The sequence below is a fragment of the Epinephelus moara genome, chromosome 24, assembly GCF_006386435.1.
Source record: "Epinephelus moara isolate mb chromosome 24, YSFRI_EMoa_1.0, whole genome shotgun sequence".
Taxonomy (NCBI): domain Eukaryota; kingdom Metazoa; phylum Chordata; class Actinopteri; order Perciformes; family Serranidae; genus Epinephelus; species Epinephelus moara.
In genome coordinates, this window is record NC_065529.1 from 32,735,462 (window position 1) to 32,749,070 (window position 13,609).

At 41.0% G+C, this 13,609-nt stretch overlaps 1 protein-coding gene across 1 annotated transcript in view; it reads right to left on the bottom strand.

Annotated features, from left to right (window-relative positions):
• Nucleotides 1-3,994: 3,994 nt before the first annotated feature.
• The window catches only part of poc1a (POC1 centriolar protein A), a 51,524-nt gene continuing 41,909 nt past the window's right edge, over nt 3,995-13,609 (bottom strand). Inside the window, exon 11 of the mRNA XM_050038919.1 lies at nt 3,995-6,991. Coding sequence (XP_049894876.1) covers nt 6,881-6,991 — 111 coding nt within the window. The 3' untranslated portion in view covers nt 3,995-6,880. The remainder of the gene's footprint in view (nt 6,992-13,609) is intronic.

Sequence of the window (13,609 nt, forward strand, 5' to 3'; positions counted from 1 at the left end):
ATTCAGATTCAGATTCAGATTGACAATAAACCATGCCAAATATTACACACTGGCCCTTTAAGTTATGTATGTAACGTAATTTAACTTATGTTATTTAAGAAACAAACTTATGTCAACCCAAACAGTGATCTTTTCCGAAACCTAACCAAACTGCATCAGGAGGTGATAAATCCATATACTGCGTGAACTGGATATAGACGATTGCGACTCCTGTTGGATGTGATCCAGACAAAACAAAGCCAAGTGACAACTTCTCTGGTGTGGACACCACTGTTATTACAAATTACCCCTTCCTTAACACCTCCTAACATTACTAATTACATGGCGAGCCGATAAAAGTATACAGGATTCTAGAGGATGATGACTATTTTGTGTGCGGATGGGTCTGTCCTGATTTTGGGCAGGTGGGTAAATGTGCTTGGGAGTAACTGTCTTTCATATTTCAACTCTGTACATGGATGCACCACTGTCAGGCTAACGTTACTAGCTAACTTTAGCTACTGTTTTCTACCTATTAGGTCAGCTGACGCTAAAAACAAAGAGAAGCTGTCACAGGACAGTGAAATGCATACCAAATGTCAACGATGAGTTATTCTTAGTCACGTGTGCGACTAAACTTAGGTAAAGTGCTTAACTTAAGATACATATGTAATGTACTTTAACTTATGTACATAACTTAATTTACATAAGAAAAATACTCATGTTAACCCAAACTGTGATCTTTTCCTAAACCATTTGACAACATTGAACACGTGTTTAAAATTGCAACGATTGACGATTATACATGTTATTTTGGGAGTCACTGGCAAATGACCTCTGTTATTGAGGTATGAAGACGTGTTGATCTACTGCCACTGGTAGGAAAGCTAATTCAGAAAACGCTCCTGTGGGTTGTATTAGAGGGTAAAACCAAACACCTATGTGGTCATACGGGTTGGAGGACTTATTGGACATTCAGAGTAATGTGAACCACTTTTGTAGCTCTTGGGTGTCCACATTATTTAGTCAACCCATGCATATGGCTCTCTCTGTATTTACGAACATCACTTTGGGCTTGTAAAAACTTATAGTGCACCTGCTCGGCTGTGACTCATTGGAAACTCTTGTGCATCTTAAGCAACATGCAGAGTTATTGTATGTTTTTTAAAAACAAAACAAAACGTGGTTCCTCAAAACTGTTCTGTGTAATTTCAGTGTCCTGTTTCGGTCATGATCACCAAAGACAGGTTATTACACAAACTAGTACAATTTGCAGTTCTAAGAATACGCACTGGCAATAGACGTTTTAGGAAATCCGGCTGTTTCTTCACCCTGCAGCCACAGAGAAACTATGTATGGCAGCTCAGCCTCCACCTGCTGCAACAGGGCACAGCAACAGTCTGACCGTGAGAGCTAAGGGGTAACATCTCCATCCCATAAATCTCATAAAGTTGGAATATGACACAATGTTTGAGGACACAAAAAGCCAAGAGGAGCAGGAGAGAACAAAAACCTGACACACTGAACTAGTAAAACACTAACACACACACTGACACACACTCAGGCAGCAGTGGCAGCGACCACAGCGCACCAGGAAAAACATATCCAGATGTTCTCCTCATAGGATCACCAACCCCCTCCCTCCCACTCACACACACACACACACACACACACACACACACACACACACACACACACTTGCGGGCCACACATGGGCTACATATTACAGAGGCTTGCTCTCCAACTTCTTTTCCCTTCTTTTTTCATGCGCGCGCACACACACACACACACACACACACACACACACACACACACACACACACACACACACACATTTGTACAACTATCTTTGTGAGGACTCTCTTTGACATAAAGCTTTCCCTACAGCCCTGACCTGAACCATCACAACTAAATCCCTAACTCTAACTGTAAGTGGTGGCTTTGGTGGGGGTGGGGTGTTGCTTCAGGTACCAATGAGACATGAAATATGATCCAGGAAAGTCCAGTTTGAGTGACACATCCATTAGTTTGAGGGCTTATCAGATGCCAACATGCTGCACAGGGGCCTCACTCCTAAACTGACCTGGGACTGCAACTTAAAATTATTTTCATTCTGATTATTTCCTTGATTGAGTCCAATGTGATGTCTAGTTTTGTCTGAACAAAAGTGCAAACCTCAAAGATATTCAATTCACAATGATATGAATTCATTTTCTGTTGACTAATAAATGTTTTAGGATTTGTTCAATGTTTTTAGCTCGAACCCACACCAGATGTAACTTTAACCTTTATCTTGTGTTCCCACTACAAGTGACAAAGCAACAGCATGGCCTGCCGAGTTGTCGTTGATATGTTGCTCAAGTGCTCGTTGACGCAGTTACGTCACCCTGGGGTTTTATGCGTCTGCTACTAACAGAGCACCTTGACTAAATGTCATCTAAACTTTGTATTAGTCTAGGGATGTCAACGGTTAAACCAATTAAAAGTTAATCACCAAGAATATTTTTGACCAGTTGCGCATGTCGATGTATGAATTAATTTTGCTACTCTTCAGCTTACTGCACTGCACACCATCTGGGTCTGCAAGACTGAGCACCATTTTAACGTTACATTTCACCGCTCTATAGCATCCCTGTGTACAGGGCAACACAGAGAAAGCTAGTATGGCTTCAGCTCACGTAGCTACGTACCACTATACCACAGCTAGAAACCAAAACATGTCATTGGTTAACGCTTCATTGGAGCGCTGAAAATAGTTAAGGTCAGCTCAACATTGATTTGTAGTGCTTCCCTTTGATACACAGTGACAAGTTTTGGTCCTCAGTTTGTTGCTTCATGTCACTGGCTTCCACTGGAGATGACTTGTAGCCTGTTGCTGTGCCGCAACACAGCATTAAAACAAATCTCAATGCTCAAAAAAACCTTTGAATGTTTTGCCTTAAAGGGAGGACCGGCCAAAATGTCCTCATTTTGCAGAAATGTCCTCACTCCCTAGGTTTAAAACTAACCTTGGTCCCCACAAAGAAAAACACACACACACACACACACACACACACACACACACACACAAGACTCGCAGTTATTGAACCCACTCTTTCAGCCCCTCCTATCCTCCACTAGAGCTCCTGGCAGGCCGTCTGGTTGAGGCCCATAGTAAAGGGAACCGTTTTCTCTGGCATGAGTGCGTGTGTCTGTGTGTGGTGTGTGTGTGTGTGTGTGTATGTATGTGTGTGTATGTGTGTCCTCGGGCCCCAGACAGGAAGGAAGAGAGTGGGCCCGGCAGCACAGCTCCAGAATTCCGGTTTTGTTTTTCTTCTTTTTCCATCAGTGCAGAGCCTGAGCCGGGTCTTAAAGAAACAGTCATTAATATTTTAATGACGCCAAACTGTTCTCTGAGACCTCCACAATAGGACTCAGTATGATTCATTACATTAGTATGTAAACATATTACCGGTTTGTTAAATAAAAAAGTCGAATGAATGAATAGGTCTTTTATGGCTCAGATGAATCTGTTCCTCCAGAACGCACAGCGGGCGTCTGAGCGTGGCCTCAGGCTCATTTTCATTGAAGCTTCTAAAAATAAAAGTACTGATCCAGCATCAGTGGTCAGGTTACGTAAATTACTCGGGGGAGTGAAACATAAGGATTTTGGACACAAGCAGGGCAGGCGTATTTAGCCGCCACCTCCATGTTTTTGTAATAAATCGTCACTCCAAATCTGGCAAAGAAAGGGTTGAAAATGAGCGGTGGATGACACAGCTCACAGCTCATGATCTTAACATCCCTGCTGAGGACAATAAAGACAGAACAGTCGTGACTACTTAGATAACTGCTTGGGCTCTGTGGACCAATCCGAGCAGGAAACAGTCTCTTAAAGAGTAACCCGGTGACATCATCGACTTGGCAACAATTATGAAAACAAACTCTTTCAGTTGTTCCACAAACAGAGCTCAGTGTTGTGAAAGAGCAACCGGAATCATTTTATCAACTAGTTTCAAGTCGGAAATAAGAGTTAAAAACATTTATTAAGAAGGTACACAGTCAGTTACTTTCAGTGTATAAAAATTTAAGACACAGGATATAAAAGGACGGAACAAGACGCTTGTCTTTAAACTGCAGTAGTTCCAATCAGTTGTTCTGCACTTACAGAGCACAAAGTCCAAAAAGCACCATCAGTTTAACGTAAAGTATAAAACTGCTGTTATTTTACATTTTGTTTAATTGTAAACAATCTATAAAGAAACCAAATCTACCAACATGTTAGTTCATCTCTCAGAACATCCTGGCTTTCCTAACCTGTGTGTTGCTCTCAGCTGTAGGCCCATTTATTCCCAGGTTCAATCTCTAAAAACAAACATTGCTGAAAAAGAAGAATTTCCTGAGTGGATTTTCAGGCCTGGATTAACACCTATTTGCTGCACTACTCAGTATTTACTAAGGATGCACCAAGTCAACCTCTCTCCTGATACAGACTTCAATACCTCAGCTCAGACACAGAGCTTAAATTGCACACCAGTACTCATTGAAATAAAATTTAAGTAAGGTAACATTAGGCCAAGCGTTGCTGTGGTACATCCTGTAACTGATAGTGGAAACGCAACATTTTTATCATGACACACTGACAAAGAAAGTATTTATTGTGACGTCACGACCTAGCCCAGTTTGCATAATTAGGTCCGTACTGGTGCGCAGATACCAATCCCACGTATAAAATCTGTGTATCCCCAATATTTACAGCAGGAAAACAGTGTATTTGGGATTGACTAAAACAAATTTAATTCATCAAAAGCAACTGTGTGGCTCAGTGATGTGTGAGAACAGTGGAGGTCTACGTCACCAAACAAAAAACTGTATTGCGCTTGTATTGATATGAGAATAAATTCATTTTTGGTTTTTGGTCTTTTTACAGATTTGTCAACAACAGGAAAGATATAAAACATCACCAGACTTATTCTTAAAAAAACAAAACAAGCTTACCAGTCTGGACACAATAAAGGCACCATGTTGGCTTTGGATTAATGATTTGGTTTGTCGATTTAAATCACTGCTTCTACTAATGATGGTAGATGAACGGAGGACAGCACATTTAGTGAATTAGGTCAAATTCAGGCTCCTATTTTATTGACTTTGACAATGAGCCTCTTTTTGCAATTTGAAAATGATTTAATGCCTGCACAGGCCTGAGTGCAACTTAAGCCCTCTACGCACAGGACTAATATTAATATTACCTGGGGACCTCTTGTAATTTGTAATAATTGCGACGGATGTCTGTGATCTTAATCCCGCGCAAATCTGCAATGTCCATAATATGTTCCACTCTCAATACATAGCATGGAGAGAGTTTTACAGAAAGAGCATGCTCACATCATTCAGGAAAGCAAAAGCTGAAAAGATGATGAGATGGATGATGTGGTGTTGTTGTTGCTTAAAAAAAGGAGGTGAACACAATATATATCTCCACTAGTGGTGCTATGTAGTGTTTCTGTGTTGTGTTAAGCGGAGTCACAAATGACTGTGTGCATCATATCCGCAGGCTAATGTCAGTGAATTCAAATAAAAAAAATAAAAGACTTTGTTTATTCTGTGCGAATACACTGAATGAAATACAAGCCCCTTTTGTGCTGCTTGTTCAAGGTGGGAATGTCGTGTCATTATTCCGCCTTGCAGTTCTGTATAAAAGACACGATCGCGGATAAGGGGACAGAGTTATCCCGCCTTTATGCCGGCAGCAGAGGTGGTAACAACGCCGATTTGGGGTCTGTAAAAGGTAGAGCCCCCTGGACGGGACCATGGACAGGACAGGTGTGATGTTTGGACAACATGTTGTGAGTGCAACCCACTGCCGGGAGATTTAAACAGCAGTTAGCAGCAGTTAGAAGCTAACTCAAAGAGGAACAGCAGCTGAAAATGTTCGCAAATTAGGGGGACAATGAGGTCCATGAGCTTCTTACTCTCTGAGCAGAAGACAACATAAGCCACCTTATTACAGGGACAGTAAATGATTGTTGTTGCCATGTTATGCCACTGTTATTGTTCAGAAAACACCGCCCTGCGCATGTGCTGTAAGTCACGCTAGAGGCCGACGCTGTTGTGTTTTACATCATGCCTGTCACGGCTCTTTTGCTTCCGGAACGCCGGCATGCTTTCGAAAATCACACACTGGAGCGGCACGATGCTGCCATTGTTTGATTCTGTACTAAAAACCAAAGCCAGCGTGATGCAGGGACGTTGTTGCAGCCCTGTGGCGGGATGTCTGTGTAAAAAGGGCTACAGACGTGGGTGGGTCATTTCTGAATCACACGAGATCCCCTGGTAATACTAGTGCTGTATGACTAGGGTTTAAAACAATGAGCGTGCCTCATGGACATGTTGGTTGTGTATACCAACGTGTCCGCGTGAGCCTGCACATACATGAATAAAGACTTTTAAAATTGCCCACATGAGTATCGTAAAGGCAAGTGCAAAAGTCTCTTGCATGTGTCTAAACTTTTGTAGAGGCAACCCATCGTGCGCGCGCGCACACACACACACACACACACACACACACACACACACACACACACACACACACACAGTGACTACTAGCAGCAGGTCCTTCGTCAGCAGAAAAGGGACTGCTCTCTCAGCACTCTTGTAGAAGAACAACTTCTCTAATATTCAACTCCTTCACTTCAGATATCTCTTTGTAAAATAACCAGACACAGAACATCAGCAGCGAGGCTCGCTGTGCATTTTAAGTCCAGTCAGGAAAAATCGGTTCGGGACTGTTTGCTAGATCGAACATTTTAAGTGTGATCTAACAACAATGACAAAGTACTGCATACGTGTTTCTGTTAATGGTGTTTGCGTGACCCAGTTTCCCCTCACACCACATCTCAACCTCTCTCTGGTGCCGCCATCTTTAGGCCTCCTCTCGTCTCTGGAGTTGCAGACCGATCTCCATCTGGTTCTCCAAACACTCCTTGAGCTTGTCCTCTGTCAGCGTCAGCCGCTGCTCCAAGATCGAAACCGTCTGGATGGAGAGGAACAAGAGGCGAGGGACAAGACAAAGAAAGAAAAGGGGGGAAGGAAGGAGATGGATAAGAGAGAAAGAGCATGTTAGAGAGGGCTGTACAGCATCAGCCTGACAGTAATGACTATATAATGGCCGTGTGTGTGAGGCCGTGTGTGTGAGGCAGTTCTGTGTGTGTTTGAGACAGATGTTGTGCGTGCAAGACAATCCAGCTGATTATCGTAGGGAGATCTGCTGCCTGAGCCGAAAACACCAGAGTTTCTGTGTCTGGCACGCACTCTCTCTTGTTCTCCCTCTCACACAGTTGCATAAACACACTTACGCACACAGAGAATACAAGAAGGTCGCTATCCGAAACAGGACGGGCATGTGTGGGTAGTGAGATCACAGTACGACATACTTTTCCTCTCAGCATCTGTGACAGTGACAGTATTTGTTGTGCATTTGTGTCATCTGAGCATGTTTATCACAGGAGTCTCCAGGTGTAGTTTCACCATTTGAATGAACCGAGTGCTGGGGTCAGAGCTGACTTCTCTTATCGTTTATTGTATCTAAACTTCTGGAGCCACATTAAGGAAATAATTTAATCAGCCTTTTGTCATCTCAAACAAATAGAAAGAATTAGGGGATTCATGTCCGGACAAGTTCTAGATGAGCTCTAACATGAACCAGGAGAACTGAGCCCAGTGCTACAGTACTTAAATGTTTATACAGGCTTCCAGTTAGTTAACTAAGCTGCTGAATGTAGCTACATTTTGACGTCAGGAATACACGTAATCTTCGTTGCTGATGTTAATGTTCCTTTGATTTCTGATCATATTATACTACTGGAACATGTCAAGTTGTGTTTAGAAGCTTTTATTGGTCATTTTTATGGTAGAAAGTGCCACTGTTCTTCATTACAGTCATTCTCCGTCTGCAATGACGTGCAGAGACGCCAAGATACAAACAACTTTCAAACACTGACCAGAGCAGACTGTAAGAGTATGAGTGTCACAGTATGAGGAAAATAAAGTGTTTTTTAACATTAATCCAGATAAACATGTTCTAGTAGAAACCTTAAATACAAATATGAACCTGAAAATGAGCACAATAGATCACAAACTGTAGGCTTTGTAGGTTTATCTTAACATAAAATTACTCCTTCTGTTGACGGATATTTTGTTTAGATAAACCGAAGACAAACTGAGGAAACAATAATGTGTGAATTACTGTTTATCTTACACAACCAAGATGTAAATGTTGCATAACAAACACACTTTCAGATCTAAACTTAAAAACCTATTATTCTGTGCCCTCTACAGCACTTTTATTTCCTCCTGTATTAGTCTATTATCTGTCAGTATCTCTGTTTACATCACTTCTGTTATTTCGTTGTATTCTACTTTGTTTTTTATAATTTTCCTTACATAATGCAAAGCATTTTAAATGTCCTCTGTGTGTGAAAGGTGCTACACAGAGAAGCAATTATAAATATGTAGCCAACAGAACACACAAGGACACGAGTCTGAAGTGTTCATTGATACTTCTTCGGCTTTTTGCTCTTTTTAAAAAAAGGTAAACTAACCAATAAATAAATCCGCAAATCTGAACCAAAGAAATCTGCAGGAGGAAAATATGATAAAAAGAGAAAACTCTGAAAACACCACAGTGGCAACAGTTCCCTCTGCATCTCTGACATAAGTGTTTACTGAGCTAATGTTGCCTGGTGACAAACACAATCCCGGCTTGTAAGCAGTTTTAGACAGTAGTGCTTGGCAACAAAAATTTGGTTCAAGGCAGGAACAATCATATGCTAAACATGTCTCCCCTTTCCACAGACAAGGCTCTCTAGATTTGGGCCAGCGAGTGAAAGATATGTCAACATGTCTCGACCTGTAATTTTACGTCCCTCCCTGTGCCAGCGAGTGTAATTTTGAAATTGCTAGAAAGCAGCTCAGAGATGAGTCATTTATGAAAATATAACCAGCTGTGTGAGAGACATTGGATAGAGAGACAGACATGAAAATACAGACCAGTTCAGTTTACCTCAGAGGTGGTTGGTATGAATCACGGCATTGAGAAACAACCTGATCCATTAAAAGTGTTACATGATACACACCTCAACCGCAGGGTGTAAATAAAAGGATGCTGACAGAACAATTAGTCCTTATCTCCTATATTATTTCTGTTCCAGGAATGGAAGAATGGTCGCTTCATACAAGCATGGCAATTCTTGCAATGTTGATTTAAGAACTTCTTAGTTGGAAAACTGTCATTGAATTTTAAAAATCTACTTGATTAGTTGATTATTTCACTGGTATTGTTCTCCCTCCACAAATCAAACTTATCCTGCATAATCTCTTAAAGGGACTGTAGTGCTATTTATCAGTCTAGATTGTTTTGGTGTGAGTTATCAGGTGTTAGAGATAGAGACGCCCATAGAGATGCCCTCTCTCAAATATAATGGAACTAGACGGCACTCAGCTTGAGGGGCTCAGAGCGCAAAAAAAAAAAAAAAAAAAGAGAGTAAATTGAAAATAATAATAAAAAACATTTGGAAAAAGTCAGCAGCACTGTGTCTTTTCAGAAATCCTGACCCCGTTACACAAGATAATCCACAGACCTTGTTGTGAGCTGTTTCATGCAGGAACTATTTTCTCTCTACCGAACTACACCCACCAACTGTATCACTGCGCAGAAGGAGGAGTGGAGTTACTCAAGGAAGAGAGACTCGTGCTTGTGACAGTGCGAGATGTAAACATTAATGGTGTGCTCCTTGGCTGAGGTGTAACATTAGCTAGTGTGAGCTAGCAGTAGATGCAACTCACTTCTTTTGGCAAGCGGTGACGATTAAAGGTACAATGTGCACAATATGCCAGAATTCTACGTCAAAATAAAGGAACTTTTTAACTTACACTATTAACAGAATGTGAAGAAGTCACAGTTTAAACTAATGTCAAAGATGTCTATGTATGTGTCCGAGATATCTACTGAAATGAGCATGCTAGCCAGCTAGCCCCGGCCTTTCCTGTCTTGTAATATCACTTGTACCTTGAGAGGTCACTGCAGCATTCAGTCTACCCTCATTCCATCATGAGAGGACGAAGAAGTTGAGCTAGAGCCCACGTTTAGTGACACAGCAAACACAATGTACAGCAGCAAAGAAAATAAGTGATATATCTTAAAAAGTAGAAAAACAAGGGGAAGCATTGGTGTGGCCTTTTCATCAATGGAGAGAGCTCTTGGCGAGGAAATATCGGCGGTTGGACACTGAACTCAAGTTTGTTCTAGTCTGGTAAGTAACATCTGACATTGGCTTAGCATAATGTATCTTTAGTGCAGCTAATGACAACACAAATCATAGTGAAAAACATTCCAAATGGTTTTAATGTGTTTGTTTTCTTGCTGCTATGGTCGTGCGTGAAATGAGAAAGGCAACTAAAGGCTGACGCCATACATGAAGATTATAAGATAGGAGTGTTATTTTGATTGGCTTAGAGTTTGAGCAGTTAAGTCAAATTTTGTGTATTCTTGCCCTGCTGTTAGTCATTGGCTTTGTTTTTATTTAACTGATGACTCAGTGGTAGATCCATGAAATGCTGCCCCCCATTTCTTTGGAGCATGTAGCCAGGTATTACACATTGCACTTTTGACCTGCAAAGGTCTAGGACTTATCGGAAATGGTATTTGTTAAAGGCTGCTAAAATACCAAAATACTGACTCAATAGTGGCTCATTTTTCAAAACACTACTATCCTCGCATATGAAGCGAGCCACACAACATACTGTTGAGTCAGGCTCCCTTCCAAGCCTGTATTTTTAGTTATTCAGGCTATTAGAAATGTCAACATGATTTTGAGTGAGATTTCTTATTTCTGTAACAGAACCTGGATGTTCTGGTTTACCACAAACCATTTAAACACTGAAAAACTTCTATTTTCATCTCAATATTCGCCTCGATTGTTAGTGCACATGTAAACGTAGTAATTTTAAAACCCAAGACACCATGGGCAGCATGTTCCAGCGATCCAGCTGCATTTGGTAATTGACTATCGAGGTCCTGCGTTGACCTCACAGTGCCACACAAACAAACGCGCGCACACATACACAACCAGACATGACATGAACAAGCAAATGTGCACTAATCGACAAAGTTAGTTAAACCCCTTAGATAATCTCATACTCAGCACACACCAATGAGTTTAACAATGTGTGGGCGAGTGGTGTCTTCTTTTGGGTCACCAAACTAGATAACATCTCCTGCTATTTCATGCATCATGGGAGAGAAAGGGCTTGTATTTCCTCTTTCTCTGCCTCTCTCTCCGCCTGTCTCCGTTTTCTAGATCAATACCACCCTGTTTATCTTACCAACCTGATATGGCTATCCTCAGCCCAGCCAGCTATTGGTGTGTATGTGTGTATGTGTGTGTGTGTTTGTGACTTTGCACGTGTCCCCAGGCAGCGGCAACATTATACGGGCATATAGTTTTCATCTGGAGTAGAAACCAAATCTTTATGCTCCTAAAAATAGAGCGAGCTGTTTTTCTTTTCTCTCCAGAACACATTATACTCTCCATCGCCCTGAGCATTACTGGCCTCTGTTACAAAGTCTCATAGCTTTGGTATGACCCACATTACAATAGTCTGAAAGTCAAAGAAAGGCAAACTGGTGCTGGTGAAAGGTGGCAGAGTCACTTCTTCTCTATAAATGTAGCTAAGTGATGTGAGTTAATAAAACAAGCTGCTACTGAAGTGAGTTATAGGAATAAAAAGGAAGAGTAATCATTGTACAATTGGTGAAAAACTAATTAAAAAACAAACACACACACACACACACACACACACACACACACACACACACACACACAAACTGATAGACAGGTGGTGTGAATAACTCAGTGAACCAACATCAAGAAACTGAAGGTGTGGAGAGCACACGCTGCGGAGGTGTTTGCATCCATAACCCAGTTTCAGATACACTGTACTGGCAGAAAGCCAATAGAAAGTCAAACAGTAATAAGTTACAAGCATCAGTCTATAGTGTCAGTATGCTAACCGTAGCCTGTTAGCATGCTGTGACAGCATTAAGCCCAAAGAAGAACGCGCAGGTTGAGTTTTATTTATTTTATTTTTTTTACAAAATTTATAATAACCCTCTTTTTAAAAATGCAGCCCAGTCGCCAGAAGGAAAAGTTTGTGGCAAACCACAAATACGTTACATTTGTACATTTCATATGTATCATATTAACGTTTTTAAGTGACTTAGTATAAAAGCTGGCTTTGTCATTGGGAGGCAGACTACTGCTCGAGACCAACAAACAACAAGTGAGACATTGCCACCAAAAGCAGGTATTTCAATGTTTTCCTAACCATAACCAAGAGGTTTTTTTGTGCAAAAATAATCACAAGTTAACCACAGTGTTGTTAAAATGTAAAGAACTGTTTACTTTTAACAATCAATTTCATATAAAGTATTTCTGATAATAACTAGGGGTGTAACAATACACAGATTTGTACTGAACCATTCGATACAAGGCTTTTGGTTCAGTATGTGTTACAAACTGAATGATACGTTGAGGTATCCCATTACATTTGGACAATAAAATGTACAGCTTAAATTGTGTTCAGTTTAATGTTCTTAACACGACAGCCCACATGGCATAACAGGCATGCTACGCTAAGCTAGCTCGTTGCAAGATGGTCATTACCAGACCAGAAACAGAAGATTCTCAGATAACCTACAGTTCTGTTGTTTGGAGCCACTCTGGTTTTGCTTTGAATTATGAGGAAGATGGTGAAGGAGTGGTGGATAAAAAACAATGGTGTGCTGCATCTGCTACACGACAGAGGGTTACATCAGCGGGAACACTTCAAACATGTCAACACATCTACGCCAGCTTCACCCCAGTGTGTCCATCGGTGCTACTAGATGAAGACAAGGAGCAACACAAATGCTTCATGCTGACGTTATCCCCGCAGCATTTAGGCAGCAATTTCCAACTGATCCAAACGAGACATGACATGACACAAGACATGAGAAATCACTGTGCCGATTGCCGATTACATTTATAGCCCCGGATATGAGACCCGACTCTGTAATGGAAAACACAGGCTTTACGAACATGATTAATGTATTCAAGCCCAATTACAAAATTCCTTCACGAGCCCATTTCAGCCTGATCATAATTCCTACTTTGTACAAAAGACAAAGGCTTAAATTGTTAGTTTTAATATTTAAAAAAAAAATAAAACAATGAATTTTTGTTTTTATTGTTTAGAACTTCAATTTCATGTTTAATATTTTATAAGGAGCTGCTTATGTTTTATATGCTGCTAAGATGACACCCTAGAAGATTGGTCACTCAGGTACGGCATGAAAAACATGGTAATCCCGCACATCCGAAAACAGTTCAAGGCAGGTGCTGGACAAAAAAATACAGCAATAGCTCCCTTACGTGTAATCAATTGAGACATTTTGAGCTGAATGCTCTTCTTCAAACATCCAGTCATTAAGTCTGAAGAAGAGCATTCATCTTGAAACGTAACTTCTGGATGTGCCGATAAACTGCACCTAAGGGAGCTACAGTGTGCAGACCTTTTCTCATGTTCTTTATCACTCAGGTACAGCTCCATCATT